This window comes from Salmo trutta, chromosome 2 (genome assembly GCF_901001165.1).
Source record: "Salmo trutta chromosome 2, fSalTru1.1, whole genome shotgun sequence".
Classification (NCBI taxonomy): Eukaryota; Metazoa; Chordata; class Actinopteri; order Salmoniformes; family Salmonidae; genus Salmo; species Salmo trutta.
In genome coordinates, this window is record NC_042958.1 from 67479110 (window position 1) to 67495118 (window position 16009).

General features: G+C 43.7%; 1 protein-coding gene and 1 long non-coding RNA gene across 2 annotated transcripts in view; one reads left to right on the forward strand and one right to left on the reverse strand.

The window, feature by feature from the left end:
* Positions 1-216: 216 nt before the first annotated feature.
* On the forward strand, positions 217-8855 carry LOC115161292 (uncharacterized). Its single transcript, XR_003869230.1, has 5 exons — positions 217-779; positions 6802-7009; positions 7102-7242; positions 7731-7793; positions 8061-8855. It is a non-coding gene; the product is annotated as an uncharacterized LOC115161292 (long non-coding RNA).
* Positions 8856-9443: 588 nt separating this feature from the next.
* The window catches only part of LOC115161281 (caveolae-associated protein 1), a 26713-nt gene continuing 20147 nt past the window's right edge, over positions 9444-16009 (reverse strand). Inside the window, exon 2 of the mRNA XM_029712130.1 lies at positions 9444-13194. Coding sequence (XP_029567990.1) covers positions 12196-13194 — 999 coding nt within the window. The 3' untranslated portion in view covers positions 9444-12195. The remainder of the gene's footprint in view (positions 13195-16009) is intronic.

Below are 16009 nucleotides of genomic sequence, written 5' to 3' on the forward strand. Positions count from 1 at the left end.
TAAAGAATACAGATTTTTCATAGAAATGTGTCTCCTGTGTTACCTTACTCTACAGTGCCTCTTGTTGTTACACTGACGCACAATTGTAAGGATACAATTATTCCCTGGATGTGACAGACCAATCATGCCCTCTGCTGGCCATGCCCTCTGCTGACATCTGAGTTCACATAGAACCAGGAAGCCACCATCAACAGAATACAAGCCACTCCCTCCTACTCCTCAGAAAACTAAACTTATCTCTGGTTCACTTGCTATGCTTGTTAGTGTGTGCATCAAAATGGCAAAGGCCATGGACTCAATCAGTTGTCCAATCTGTCTGGAGCTACTGAAGGATCCAGTGACTATTCCCTGTGGACACAGCTACTGTATTGGCTGTTTTAAGGGCTGCTTGGATCAGGAAGATGATGGGCGTCTACAGCTGCCCCCAGTGCAGACCTTTATCCCAAGGCCTGTTCTAAACAGAAACACTATGCTTTCTGAGGTGGTGGAGAAACTGAAGAAGACAGGAGTCCAAGCTGCTCCCCCTTCTCTGTTCTTTGCTGGACCTGGAGATTTGGAGTGTGATTTCTGAGCTGGGAGAAAACTAAAAGCCGTGATGTCCTGCCTGGTCTCTTACTGTGAGACTCATCTCCAGCCTTACAATGAAGTAGCTCCATTAAAGAAGCACAAGCTAGTCAAAGCCTCCACACAACTACATGACAAACTACTGGAGTTTTTTTATGGATGAACATAAAAGCCATGAGACAGACTCAGCTACAGCAGAAGGGACTGAGAAACAGGTAAGGATGGTAACTCCACAGATATATTTACAGTTGAAGTCGGAAGATTACATACACCTTAGCCAAATACATTTAAACTCAGTTTTTCACAATTCCTGACATTTAATCCTAGTAAAAATTCCCTGTCTTAGGTCAGTTAGGTTCACCATTTTATTTTAAGAATGTGAAATGTCAGAATAATATTAGAGTGATTTATTTCAGCTTTTATTTCTTTCATCACATTCCCAGTGGGTCAGAAGTTGACATGCTATCAAATACTAAGAGTGTATTGCCTTTAAATTGTTTAACTTAGGACAAACGTTTCAGGTAGCCTTCCACAAGCTTCCCACAATAAGTAGAATTTTGGCCCATTCCTCCTGACAGAGCTGGTGTAACTGAGTTAGGTTTGTAGACCTTGCTCGCACACGCTTTTTCAGTTCTGCCCACAAATTTTCTATAGGATTGAGGTCAGGGCTTTGTGTTGGCCACTCCAATATATTGACTTTGTTGTCCTTAAGCCATTTTACCACAACTTTGGAAGTATGCTTGGGGTCATTGTCCATTTGGAAGAACCATTTGCGACCAAGCTTTAACTTCCTTGCTGATGTCTTCTTATGTTGCTTCAATATATCCACATAAATATCCTTTCCTCATGATGCCATCTGTTTTGTGAAGTGCACCAGTCCCTCCTGCAGCAAAGTACCCCCACAACATGATGCTGCCACCCCCGTGCTTCATGGTTGGAATGTTGTTCTTCGGCTTGCAAGCATCACCCTTTTTCCTCCAAATATAACAATGGTCATTATGGCCAAACAGTTCTATTTTTGTTTCATCAGACCAGTGGACATTTCTCCAAAAAATACGATCTTTGTCCCCATGTGCAGTTGCAAACCATAGTCTGGCTTTTTTATGGCGGTTTTGGAGCAGTGGCTTCTTCCTTGCTAAGCTGCCTTTCAGGTTATGTTGAAATAGGACTCGCTTTACTGTAGATATAGATACTTTTGTACCTGTTTCCTCCAGCATCTTCACAAGGTCCTTTGTTGTTGTTCTGGGATTGATTTGCACTTCTCGCACCAAAGTACGTTCATCTCTAGGAGACAGAACGCGTCTCCTTCCTGAGTGGTATGACGACTGCGTGGTCCCATGGTGTTTATACTTGCGTACTATTGTTTGTACAGATGAACGTGGTACCTTCAGGCATTTGGAAATTGCTCCCAAGGATGAACCAGACTTGTGGAGGTATACAATTGTTTTTCTGAAGTCTTGGCTGATTTCTTTTGATTTTCCCATGATGTTAAGCAAAGAGGCACTGAGTTTGAAGGTAGGCCTTGAAATACATCCACAGGTACACCTCCAATTGACTCAAATGATGTCAATTAGCCTATTAGAAGCTTCTAAAGCCATGACATCATTTTCTGGAATTGTCCAAGCTGTTTAAAGGCACAGTCAACTTCATGTAAACTTCTGACCCACTGGAATTGTGATACAATGAATCATAGGTGAAATAATCTGTCTGTAAACAATTGTTGGAAAAAATACTCTTGTCGTGCACAAAGTAGATGTCCTAATCGGCTTGCCAAAACTATAGTTTGTTAACAAGAAATGTGTGGATTGGTTGAAAAACAAGTTTTAATGACTCCAACCGAAGTGTATGTTAACTTCCAACTTCAACTGTAATATGCCTCAATAACTTTGAGGAAGTGTTTAAGTCCAATGTGATATAACTGAAAGAGAAAGAAAAATCTGGCAATGCTCAGAAATGTCAAAGTACACAACCAATCTAATCAAATTTTATTTGTCACATGCACCGAATACAACAGGTGTAGACCTTACCGTAAATGCTTACTTACAAGCCCTTAACCAACAATGCACTTTTAAGAAAATAGAGTTAAGAAAATATTTACTAAATAAACTAAAGTAAAATAAAAAAAACAATAACTAGGCTATATAAACCCAGCAAAAATATTTGTATGAACATAACAAGATTCAACATCTGAGACATAAACTGAACAAGTTCCACAGACATGTGACTAACAGAAATTGAATAATGTGTCCCTGAACTAAGGGGGGGGGGTCAAAATCAAAAGTAACAGTCAGTATCTGGTGTGGCCACCAGCTGCATTAAGTGCTACAGTGCATCTTCTCCTCATGGACTGCACCAGATTTGCCAGTTCTTGCTGTGAGATGTTACCCCACTCTTCTACCAAGGCACCTGCAAGTTCCTGGACATTTCTGGGGGGAATGGCCCTAGCCCTCACCCTCCGATCCAACAGGTCCCAGACGTGCTCAATGGGATTGAGATCCGGGCACTTCGCTGGCCATGGCCACGGGCACAACACTGACATTCCTGTCTTGCAGGAAATCACACACAGAACGACCAGTATGGCTGGTGGTATTGTCATGCTGGAGGGTCATGTCAGGATGAGCCTGCAGGAAGGGTACCACATGAGGGAGGAGGATGTCTTCCCTGTAACACACAGCATTGAGATTGCCTGCAATGATAACAAGCTCAGTCCGATGATGCTGTGACACACCGCCCCAGACCATGACGGACCCTCCACCTCCAAATCAATCCCGCTCAAGAGTACAGGCCTCGGTGTAACGCTCATTCCTTCGACAATAAACGGCAATCCGATCATCACCCCTGGTAAGACAAAACCGCGACTCGTCAGTGAGAGCACTTTTTGCCAGTCCTGTCTGGTCCAGCGACGGTGGGTTTGTGCCCATAGGCGACGTGGTTGCCGGTGATGTCTGGTGAGGACCTGCCTTACAACAGGCCTACAAGCCCTCAGTCCAGCCTCTCTCAGCCTATTGCAGACAGTCTGGGCACTGATGGAGGGATTGTGCGTTCCTGGTGTAACTCAGGCAGTTGTTGTTGCCATCCTGTACCTGTCCTGCAGGTGTGATGTTTGGATGTACCAATCCTGTGCACGTGTTACATGTGGTCTGCCACTGCGAGGACGATCAGTTGTTCGTCCTGTCTCCCTGTAGCGCTGTCTTAGGCATCTCACAGTTCGGAAATTGCAATTTATTGCCCTGGCTACATCTGCAGATCTCATGCCTCCTTACAGCATGCCTAAGGTACGTTCACGCAGATGAGCAGGGACCCTGGGCATCTTTCTTTTGGTGTTTTTCAGCGTCAGTAGAAAGGCCTCTTTAGTGTCCTACATTTTCATAACTGTGACCTTAATTGCCTACGTCTGTAAGCTGTTAGTGTCTTAACAACCGTTCCACAGGTGCATGTTCATTAATTGTTTATGGTTCATTGAACAAGCATGGGAAACAGTGTTTAAACCCTTTACAATGAAGATCTGTGAAGTTATTTGGATTTCTACGAATTATATTTGAAAGACAGGGTCCTGAAAAAGGGACATTTCTTTTTTTGCTGAGTTTACATGGGGTACCTGTACCATGTCAATGTGCGGGGGTACTACTTAGTCAAGGTAATTTGTACATGTAGGTTGGGGTAAAGGGACTGCGTAAATAATAAACACAGAGTAGCAGCAGTGTAAAAACAGGGGGGGCGGGCAATGCAAATAGTCTGGGTGGTCATTTTATTAATTGTTCAGCAGTCTCATGGCTTGGGGGTAGAAGCTGTTAAGGAGTCTTTTTGGACCTAGACTTGTCGCTCTGGTACCGCTTGCCGTGCGGTAGCAGAGAGAAAAGTATATGACTTGGGTGACTGGAGTCTTTGACCATTTTTTGGGCCTTCCTCTGACACTGCTTAGTATATAGGTCCTGGATGACAGGAAGCTTGGCCCCAGTGATGTCCTGGGCCGTACGGACTACCCTCTGTAGCGCCTTATGGTCGGATGCCGAGCATTTGCCATTCTAGGCAGTGATGCAACCGGTCAGGATACTCTCGATGGTGCAGCTGTAGAACCTTTTGAGGATCTGAGAACCCATGCCAAATCCTTTCAGTGTCCTGAGGGGGAATAGGTTTTGTCATGCCCTCTTTACAACTGTCTTGGTGAGCTTGGTCCATGTTAGTATGTTGGTGATGTGGACACCAAGGAACTCGGTCCTCTTTTTCCAGTACTGTTGAGGGAGAGGTTATTGTCCTGGCACCATACTGCCAGGTCTCTGACCTTCTCCGTATAGGCTGTCTCATTGTTGTCGGTGATCAGGCCTACCACTGTTGTGTCATCAGCGAACTTAATTATTGTGTTGGAGTCGTGCTTGGCCACACAGTTGTGGGTGAACAGGGAGTACAGGAGAGGTCTAAGCACGCACCCCTGAGGGGCCCTCGTGTTGAGGATCAGCGTGGCAGATGTGTTGTTGCCTTCCCTTACCACCTAGGGGCGGCTCGTCAGGAAGTCCAGGATCCAGTTACAGAGGGAGGTGTTTAGTCCCAGGGTCCTTAGCTTAGTGATGAGCTTTGAGGGCACTATGGTGTTGAATGCTAAGCTGTAACCAGTGAACAGCATTCTCACATAGGTGTTCCTTTTGTCTAGTTGGGAAAGGGCAGTGTGCAGTGCAATTGAGATTGCAGGATCTGTAGGGGTGGTATGGGAGTGGGTCTAGGGTTTCCGTGTTGATGTGAGCCATGACCAGCCTTTCAAAGCACTTCATGGCTACTGTCGTGAGTGCTACAGAGCGGTAGACATTTAGGCAGGTTAACTTCACTTTCTTGGGCACATGGACTATGGTGCGCTGCTTGAAACATGTAGGTATTACAGACTCAGTCAGGGAGAGGTTGAAAATGTCAGTGAAGGCACTTGCCAGTTGGTCCACGCATGCTCTGAGTACACATCCTGGTTAACTGTCTGGCCCCGCAGCCTTGTGAGTGTTGACCTGTTTTAAGGTCTTGCTCACATCTGCTACGGGGAGAGTGATCACACAGTTGTCCAGAACAGCTGGTACTTTCATGTATACTTCAGTGTTGCTTGCCTTGAAGTGAGCATAAAACGCAGTTAGTCCATCTGGTAGGCTCGTGTCACTGGGCAGCTCGCGGCCGGGTTTCCCTTTGTTGTCTGAAATAGTTTGCGAGCCCTGCCACATCCGACGAGCGTCATAGCTGTTGTAGTAGGCTTCAATTTTAGTCCTGTATTGACTCTTTGCCTGTTTGATGGTTCGTCTGAGGGCATAGCGGGATTTCTTTATAAGCGTCCAGATTAATGTCCCGCTCCTTGAAAGCGGCAGCTCTAGCCTTTAGCTCAGTGCGAATGTTGCCTGTTATCCATGGCTTCTGGTTGGGATATGTACATACGGTCACTGTAGGGACAACGTCGTCGATGCACTTATTGATGGATGACTGAGGTGGTAAACTCTTCAATGCCATTGGATGAATCCCGGAACATATTCCAGTCTGTGCTAGCAAAAAAGTTCTGCAGTGTAGCATTGTAGGGACGAAGTCGTCACTTCCGTATTGAGCGAGTCACTAGTACTTCCTGCTTTAGTTTTTGCCTGTAAGCAGGAATCAGGAGGATAGAAGTATCGTCAAATTTGCCAAATGGAGGGTAAAGGAGAGCTTTGTATGCGTCTCTGTGTGGAGGGTCTAGAGTTTTTTTTCCTCATGTTGCACATGTGACATGCTGGTAGAAAGGATTTAAGTTTGCCTGCATTAAAGTCCCCGGCCACTAGAAGTGCCGCTTCTGGATTTTCTTGTTTTCTTATGGCCAAATACAGCTCGTTGAATGCGGTCTTAGTGCCAGCATCTGTTAGTGGTGGTAAATAGACGGCTATGAAAAATATAGATGAAAACTCTATTGGTGGTGTGGTCTACAGCTTATCATGAGTGTGCAAAGCTGTCATCAAGGCAAAGGGTGGCTACTTTGAAGAATCTCAAATATAAAATATATTTAGATTTTTAACACTTTTTTGGGGTTACTGCATGATTCAATGTGTGTTATTTCATCGTTTTGATGGCTTCACTATTGTACTACAATGTAGAAAAAATAAACAAAAACCTTGCAATGAGTATGTGTGTCAACTTTAGACTGGTACTGTATATTTACATATACAGGCTGTCTGGGCTCCTGATGAGAACTGAGTGAATGGCCTGGTTGAAATGGACCTCCCTCGTCTTTCTGTGTCCTAACAGCGCTCAGCACAGGCAGCAGAGGACTGTGAGTGGATCTTTTCTGATCTGCTCCATTGAGAGAAGGCAAAGTAGCCCAGGAGGAAAGCTGAAGTCAGTCGGGCTGAAAGACTCCTGGAGTAACTGGAGCAGGAGGTGGCTGAGCTGAGGAGGAGAGCTGCTGAGCTGAAGCAGCTCTCTCACACAGAGGATCACATCCATTTTTCTCCAGGTGACGTCACTAACTTAGCCGTTACATATGATAAGGTACATCTATCTCTAGAAATGTGCTCAATCCCTTTTACCGTTTCCCTCTCTCTGTAGAGTTTCCAGTCTCGCTGTGTCTCTCCTGGATCTAAAGCCTTACCCAGCATCATTGTCTATCCAGACGTCTCTTTTGAGCATCTGAGGAAATCAGTGTCTGAACTGTACGATCGACTGCAGGACATATGCAACCTGGAAAAGGTTGGTAAATTGTATTTCAAGACCAAATAATATGTTTTGCTAGTCATAAAATCTAATAGTAACTGCCTTAAACCCTCAAAAAGCTTACAAGTATAGAGGCCAACACTATCCACAGCCTCCACAGCCTCCATAGCCTCCACAGCCTCCACAGCTCCTGCCTGGAGCATCGCAGTGCGATGGCAGACAGATCTATTTTACCTCGGGCCAAAACAGAACGTTTCCACAGATCCTTCTTACCATATACTATGATTTTTTGACACAAACACTTTTTTTTTATATATTCATTTATGATGGGCTGCTTTTAATGTCTGTGTGTCCTTGTGATTTATGGTGTGTCTATTGGTAATGTATGTCTTGGCTAGTGCATTCAAATTTCCCCTCTGGCGGGTTAATAACGTACTAAAAACGTACTATCTTATCTTGTATTTGGTTAATGTTTATGAAATTGAATAGTTTGTCTTGTGAACTGAGTCTGTCCGTCTCCATAGTGACTACATTTCAGATTGAACACCTTGCTGAGCCCAAGACCAGAGAGGAGTTAAAAAAAAAATGTGAGTAAACTGGCAAACACAAACATATCTGTTTGGAGTATTTGGAATAAATATAACAAAAAACATGAGCAAACGAACAAACAGAAGTGCATGACACACACACACACACACACACACACACACACACATAAAAGCATACATACAAGTGGAGACATGCATGCACACACACAAAAACATAAACAGGAGTGCATACATGTGCGTACACACGCGTATGAATGAATACACGGTCGCAAACATTGTCACTCACTTTATTTTTCATCTTCTTAGTCTCTTGCCAGCTGACATTGGATCCCAATGTTTGTTAAGGACACACTAGCATGTGTCTGTCTGATGGAGAACAGTAAGGTGACCAGGAGAGATAAGGCCCAGGCCTTTCCTGACCATCCAGACAGATTTCCCTCCTACCAACAGGTGCTGTGCAGAGAGGGTCTCTCTGGAACTTGCCACTGGAAGGTAGAGTGGAGCGGGGAAGGGATTCATGTAGCTGTCTCATATATAAACGGATCAGCACGAAAGAAGATGGTAATGAGCGTGTGCTTGGGGGTAATGATCAATCCTGGAGGTTATACAGCTCTTCATTCAGCCGCTGTTTTATCCACAGTAATAACAGGACTGATATCCCTGTCCCCTGCTCCTCCAGAGTAGGGGTGTGCCTGGACCACATGGCAGGAACACTGTCCTTCTACAGCATCTCTGACACAATGACCCTCCTCCACAGAGTCCAGACCACATTCACTAAGTCCTTCCATCCTGGATTCTTTGTTCGTATTGGATCTTCTGTGGAGATACTGACACCTACTCAGTGATAAAGCTGCAGTCTGCTGGTACCATTGTTGTGAGCTTTAGAGATTGATTTGGGATTGCAGATACCATAGAGTACAGTACACTCATAGAAAAAACAGGTTCTATATAGAACCTAAAATGGTTATTTGGCTATCCCCATAGGATAACCCTTTTGAAGAACCTTTTTGGTTCAAGGTAGAACCTTTTTGGGCTCCATATAGAATCCTTTCCACAGAGGTTTCTACAACTCAAAAGGGTTCTACCTGGAACCAAAAAGGGTTCTCCTATGGGGACAGCCGAAGAACCCTTTTGGAACCCTTTTTTCTAAGAGTGCATAATAAATGTGCTTCATTTGCATATACAGAGGTGTAATTAAAACCGAGTGTAACAGACTGAGCCTTTGGTTCTCGAATGAACGTGAATGCGTAATGATGAGACACGCGTACACGTCAATGGTGGAAGTTTGATTGACAGATGAAAGGGACCAATCATCATCGAGCTTAGTTGAGTCAGTCCGGGAGCGGAACACTGCTGAACAGTTCAAGGGGAGAAGTAATTTGTAGTTGATCATTAAAGTATTTTGACTTAGTTGTTGCGGTATATTTTGCACTATAACTGAAAAGTGTGTATTTGAGACATTATGGAAAAGTTGGTATAGAAGATAGGGAGACTCGTGCACCACATACACTTATAGACAATTTTGGTCTCTGTGGTTTATATGTTTCCTGAATAATATTCACTATGTTACTTGTACCACATGCAACAACTTAATCAAAAGTCAAATAAATTGTACTTGCAAGGATACACTACCGCTTGTTTTTCATTTGGGATCATCATCTCAGTGTTTTCAATGAGGACATACAGCAATTGTGAATCAAATTAGCTTTTATTAAAGTATTAGTGGTTAGGGAATGAATCATTACATGGTACAGATTTCATATGCATTATTTAACCAACATGAAAAAGAGATTGGGGGGGGGGTTTAAACAGGCTGTAGTTGTGGGGTCCCCCCAGTTGGTTTAAAATGTCTCTTAAAAGCCGGAAAGGCACTGTTTTTTTAAATCATAGTTGCTGAATGTTATTTAAGCATTGTGTACAAAGTAAGTATAAAATGTAATTCATGGCTGTTTGTTGCTTAATGCAAGTGTTTTCACAGAGGGTTTGGAGACAGCGGAAGCAAATTAAGGTTCACTGGTTTTGCAATAAAGGCAGTTGCACTGCTATGGCAGTGATTGACATTATATACACTTACATACACGGAAATGAATAGTAGAAAAAAAACTGGATTATTCAGGTCTGGGTTTGGAAACTGGGCCGTGTTCATTAGGCACCTAGCGAAAGAAAATGCACTTTTTAGGTAGGGACTACCTTGACTTGTCCAATAAGAAACGTTCAGTTCCGTGTTCCGTTTTAAAATGTTTTCTGTTCTATGCCACAATGAACAAGACCCAGGACATCAATGATACTGGAGTACTGTCTCCCCCTTTGTTACAGTTTGGAGGAAAAGTATGTTTCGCCTCACCGTCGATCAATTAATCCAACTATTTATCTGTTTAGTTTAAAATGTACGTTTTTAAAATAAAATGGAGAACTTGTCTGTATGAGATCATTAGCAACGGCGATGGTGCATTTATGTGCAGTTGGAATAGTCAGTGACTGTGAGTCTGTGAGCATGCACACATTAGGTCAGGATTACATTGTGTCAATAAAACGAAAAAGGGTTGAATTGGATATTAAAAACATTCTAGATTCTAAACGCAACAAGAGAATCAAAGCACAGTTGACTTGCATCAGCCAGGTTAAAAATGTTAGGGAAAACAAGTGCTTGGTATCAGCCCATTGGGATTTAAGGGTTGCTCCTACATCAGTGACAAGTACTAGTTGATGAGCGGCTTTCGTAAGGAGATGCTGGTGTCAGCGCTGCCGCGTTGTAAATGTCCCTATGTTTAATACCATACATTGCCACTAGGTGGTGAACCTCATCAAAACACTTTTAAAGAGAGTAGACATTTAAAAAAGTGTTGGGAAAATGAGTTTGTAAGTGGCTGGTTAGTCTACCATTAACTCAACACATAAGAAACTTTGATAGAACATTGATAAAACAAATGATTGCTATTGTACAAGGTTTATATAGCACACCAGTGGCAGGATTTACATTTTTCCACCAGGATTGTGAAGAAATCGTATAAAATTGCTCCGTATCTTTGTTGTCACGTAGAAACAGAGCTTTTAATGACTTGAGATTTCATCGGAATGTCTTTTCTTATTTTAAACTCAGGCAGTGAATGAATACATGTGTGCGTAGTCTACCTACAGCACGAGTGACATTCCATAAACGTCTCACAACCATTTTGTGTTTCTTGCAGATGTTAGGATCCTTCATTTGAGCGCAGACCCCTGTGTTAGACTCTTTCTTCACAAACAACAAAAAGGTGATGGTATAAGATGCCATCTTTATCAAGAAAATACACCCAAATTACATGAACTGGTCAAATTCACAATATATTCACCATGCCTATAGGAAAAGTGTGTGGGGGGGGTAATAATATTAAGAATTAAGTAATACTTTTATCGTATCGGGGGCCTAAATTATTTATAAAATATCCAAAAGCACTACATAATCAATCATTATTATGTCAAAAATGGTATGTCACTGTAAACGTTATGTCAACCTTTGGTTATTTGTAGGTTGGTAAACTGATATAAGCATTTATGAATATATTAATGCAGTGCTTCGATATTTTATAATCACTTATACAATGGGAAAGTGACTGCCTATTTCGCCTTACTTCCTGGATCCAGTCCCATACTGTTTTTTAATGGGCTTCAAGATTATATAATCAAATTCAGGAAAACGTGGTCATTTAAGATATAAAAATATATATATATTTGTATTTGTGGATTTATTTACTTTAACCCGATACCGTTTATGAAGATTTTCAATTTCATTTTTGTGCTTTTTACGCTTGATGACCTTTCAAGAAACAAATCATTTCAAAACCGAAGTGGCCACACTTTCCCATCATTTAATGGTCTGTGTTATCCTTTTTTCCTTAGACTGTTACTAAAGTGTTACTGAAATATCTAACATACAGATGATAACTAAATTTGCACTTTACTAACTTCCATTCACAGCTTTTGTGAGGGACGTTAGCATTTCAACTTAAACATGATTTTGGAAGTTGATGGAATATTATACTGTTCGCTCCCAAGGGATATGGCCACACCCCTTCAGAGTAATAATTTGTTCACGGCATAGAAACTTTATTCTGTATTCCTTACCACCCCATTCTCTCCCTTTCTTTCCCTTCCAACCCCATGTTGTTGTTTGTTGTCTCATTCTTCTTCCTTTTCTTCTCTTCATGGCCTCTCTAGCACCCAATCCCAAAATCAATCCCTAGCCCCTCCCCCTTAGACACTTTTACAAAGTGGATTGGACAGGTGCAAGAAATACAGCAGAAGACAACAGGTAGCTATTACCGTATTGCTTCTACCTATCCAGTCCTTTTTAGATCTACACAAGGCGCTCAGGGGGTTTGGTTCTAGTAGGCAGTTTTGGGATCAGGCAATTTGTCTCGTTCACCATCCTCCTCTTCCTCCTCTTCCTCCACTTCCTCACCTAGTCGCTGTCCCTATCCCGCTCCACCAGCACATGCTCCGAGTCCTCGTGCATCTCCTGCAGGGAATGGCTGTCCTCCTCGTCCTCTTCCTCTTCCTCTTCATCCTCCATCCCCTCCTCCTCTCCTCCTCCATTCATCATATCCACGTCCACGTCCAGATCCACACGCCCCTCGTGGCAGTCATCCTCCAGTCCCTGAAAAGGGTTGAGGTCCTGGGATACCTCCACCATCTCCGTCCCCTGGACTTCCACGGGCTCCATGGCCCCCTCGCGGAACTTCTTGACGTGGAAGGTGAAGGGAGGCACCTTGTAGATGGCGGTCTTGTCGCGGGCGTAGACGGTGTGGTCGGGGGTAAAGGATTTCATCACCTTCTGCCGTGACACCTTCATCTTCTCCTTCTGCTCGGGGTTGACACTCATGCGCGTGCCCAGCTTGCCCATCTTCTTCTCGATGTTGTGGCGCGTCTTCTCCAGGTTCTCCTTGGTCTTCTGCTTGGTCTTGTCGAAGTTCTCTTTGGCGTTTTTTTTGGTCTTGTCGAAGTTCTCTTTGGCGTGTTGTTTGGTCTTGTCGAAATTCTCTTTGGCGTTTGGCTTCGGGATTTTCTCCACGTTTTCCTTATTGGTTTTCTGCCTGTTGAAGCCCATCTTCTCCTTGGTCAAGGTCATCTTCTCCTTGGTCAAGCCCATCTTTTCCCTGGTCTTGGTCATCTTCTCCTTGGTCAAGCCCATCTTCTCCTTGGAGAAGGCACTTTTGATGTTTTGTACGCGCTGGAGGCTGCTACGCTTGATGCGTTCGGTTCGCGACTCCTCGATGACGTCCTCGGTCTCCAGCTCCTCCTCGTCAGAGGAGAGGTCCAAGTGGGGCTTCTCTTCTCCCTCCTCTCCATTCTCCTCGGCTCCTTCTTTCAGGTCCAGCACGCTGCCTCTTCCTCCCTCTACCAGCTCTGAGAGCTTCATGGACTTTGACACGGTCAGTTTAGAGGGAATCTTCACCTCATCCTGCAGATAAGAGGAGACATGAAGCTGTTAAAACAGATGATAGACATGCTCTATACGTCAGAGAATATGTTTTTGGACCAATAAATATGTTTTCTTAGACCAATAAATATGCCCCCCCCCCCACAAATATCTTATTGACAATAATAGTTCAAAGTCAAATTATTCAGGGCATGGGTATCTGAAGTTACACATTTGTATTGCAAACACTACCCTTTCTTTGACTACATTCATGAGGAACTTTAACTTTGTCCTCAAACATTTAAACTTCAAAGCAACACTAATACTTGTTCGGACTTGGGTCTTGTATTAGTTTCTGATAAGGTACGTCTTAAAAAAGTCTGACATGATAATCCCACATGGGAACCCATGCCCTGGGTTTGTACCGATAAAACAACATTTGTGTGTGTGCGCATGTGTGTGTTTGTGAAACAGACAAAGTGTGTGTCCATGTGTGTGTGTGGAAACCCTGGTGCTTCTGCAGTGGGTGTGATAAAGCCTGAGATCCCAAACACCTCTCCTCTCCCAACAATAACCCCCTCCCCCACCCCCACCCGTTTCCACATTTCCACTCCACTACAAAACCATTACATTTTCCACTGTCGTGTCTCCCTCTGGCATGAAAAAATAAGTAACCTTCAGCTTCCAAGCTTTGTATTGGATTCCGCCCTTTCCAGAAGCAATCAGTGTACCTTAATTACTCTATTGTTTAACGTCTGTACTCCTGATGCTGGTGAGTCATGTTCCTCACCTACTTTGCACTGCACACACACACACACTTTCTTAATGTACACGCACACATTTTTTTTATTATTACACACACACACTTTTAAATGTTTGTGCACACACACGTGCACACTGAAGGGGTGGAGAGACCTCCAGGCTTTTCCAGTCAGGAACATGGTGATTTCAAGGCCTCTGAGCTACCTGCAGGCTGCCACACGTTCAGAGTCATACGCCATCTCCTAAACAAGGCTCACTGCGTCACATCCCCTGTCTGGAACTGGGGAACCTAGACACTGAAGACAGCTTTCAACTGAAACGTTTGTGTGTAACCCCCATGTGCAGACCAAATGTTTTTGGGGGGTTTTCCAATGAGGAATGAAGTACACTCTTTAAAACTTCAAGTATGTTCTTTAACAAATGTTTCATTCGTTCACATGCACAAAGGACAGGCTCCACTGGTGTTAATGCCTTATTGACATGAGGATGGATAGAAAGTCATCAATGAATCTAACCTAGGGGTGGCAGGTAGCCTAGTGGTCAGAGCGTTGGGCCTTTAACCGAAAGGTTGCTAGATCGAATCCCAGAGCTGACCAGGTAAAAATCTATTGTTCTGAACAAATAAGAATTTGTTCTTAACTCATTCGCATAGTGGATGAGGCCATTTTTTTATGATCTAAACCACCACGATAGCTGCTTCTCAAAAACACCTGATATCTTGACCTGCCTCAACGAGTGTTTCTGAACAGCACAGGCACGTTTCAAGTCTTTGTTGTCGTTTCTTCCATTCCACCCATTCCCCTTTCCCGTCCCTTCTCATCGTCCTGGCCCGCCTCTCCCTCTTCCTGTTCCCTCGCATTCCAGGCTCGCAAGCCCCTCGCTCTTTTCCCGTGTGCGTGTGTGTTCCTGCGTTCTGCCAAACCCGTGTACAATGCTCCGGCTTGTTAATGGAAAAGACATTTTCTTTTTTTTCCATCACGGCAATCTCACTGAGTCACTCGCTTACACTGCCATATGGCTCCTATGGGTCTCCAGCTAATATTGTGCATTGTCTCCTCCCCCCCAACCCCCACCTTTAGGAAAACAGGAACAGTAAAAGGCATTAACAAAGGGGCTCGGAGGGGGGGTGGGGGGAGTGGGGGGGCGAGAAATACCTTTTGGCTGAGTTAAACGAGGGAGACACCGCCGGCTATTTTGATAAGCACAAAGGTGATGATGCTTTTACGGCTGTCTGGAAAACCATGTGCTTGCATCGCTATTGGAAGGCAAAAAAAACTGGAGCGTCAAAGCAGGTGGGAGAGGAGAACTCCCTATTGTGTTTCATTGTTCTGTGACTGGGATCATACTTTTGGTCATGCATTGTGTTCTAGTGGTGTCAAGGGTAAACCCAACCTTGACTGATGAACCCTTATTTCCTTAGTAGTACACAGGGGTTGCGTTCCAAATGGCACCCTATTCCCCATGTAGTGTATTACTTATGACCAGGGCTCATAGGGCTTTGGTCAAAAGTAGTGCACTGTAAAAGGGAATATGGTGCCATTTGGGATTCTGTCAGGAAGAGAGTCTTACATTGATTTATATCACAAGCATAACATGGGTTTTCTTGAAACAATTTCCTAGCCTTGTATGTTATCAAAGTTGTTCTTTTGGTTCTGGCGAAAAGGTCAAGGGGCGTGGTTTAACGAGCAGCAAATAGGGTTGGGCGGTATCCCGATTTTCATACCGTCATACCGTTTCTGTACCATACCGTATTAGTTATTACCGAATGTGCACACTAGGAGGCAAACATTTTATGACCACTTTTTTTTTACACACAAAACAATTTAGGCAACAGGGATCTTGATCCAGGAGGGGATTGAATGTCTCTGCTGTAATGTCTCTGTTGTTTGTTTTAAAACAAAATAGAAAATCCTACCATTGGTATTTCGAAATACCCTGGTATACGGTTTTAACGGTATATTGCACAAGCCTAGCAGCCAAGTCACTAACCAAACCAATCAGATGTGTTCGTATTTGTCCCACCCCGGGGACAACTTTCATAAAATATAAGGCTAATGTGCTCTTAGCACAGGCTTTTACAGTCTGTTACAATAGC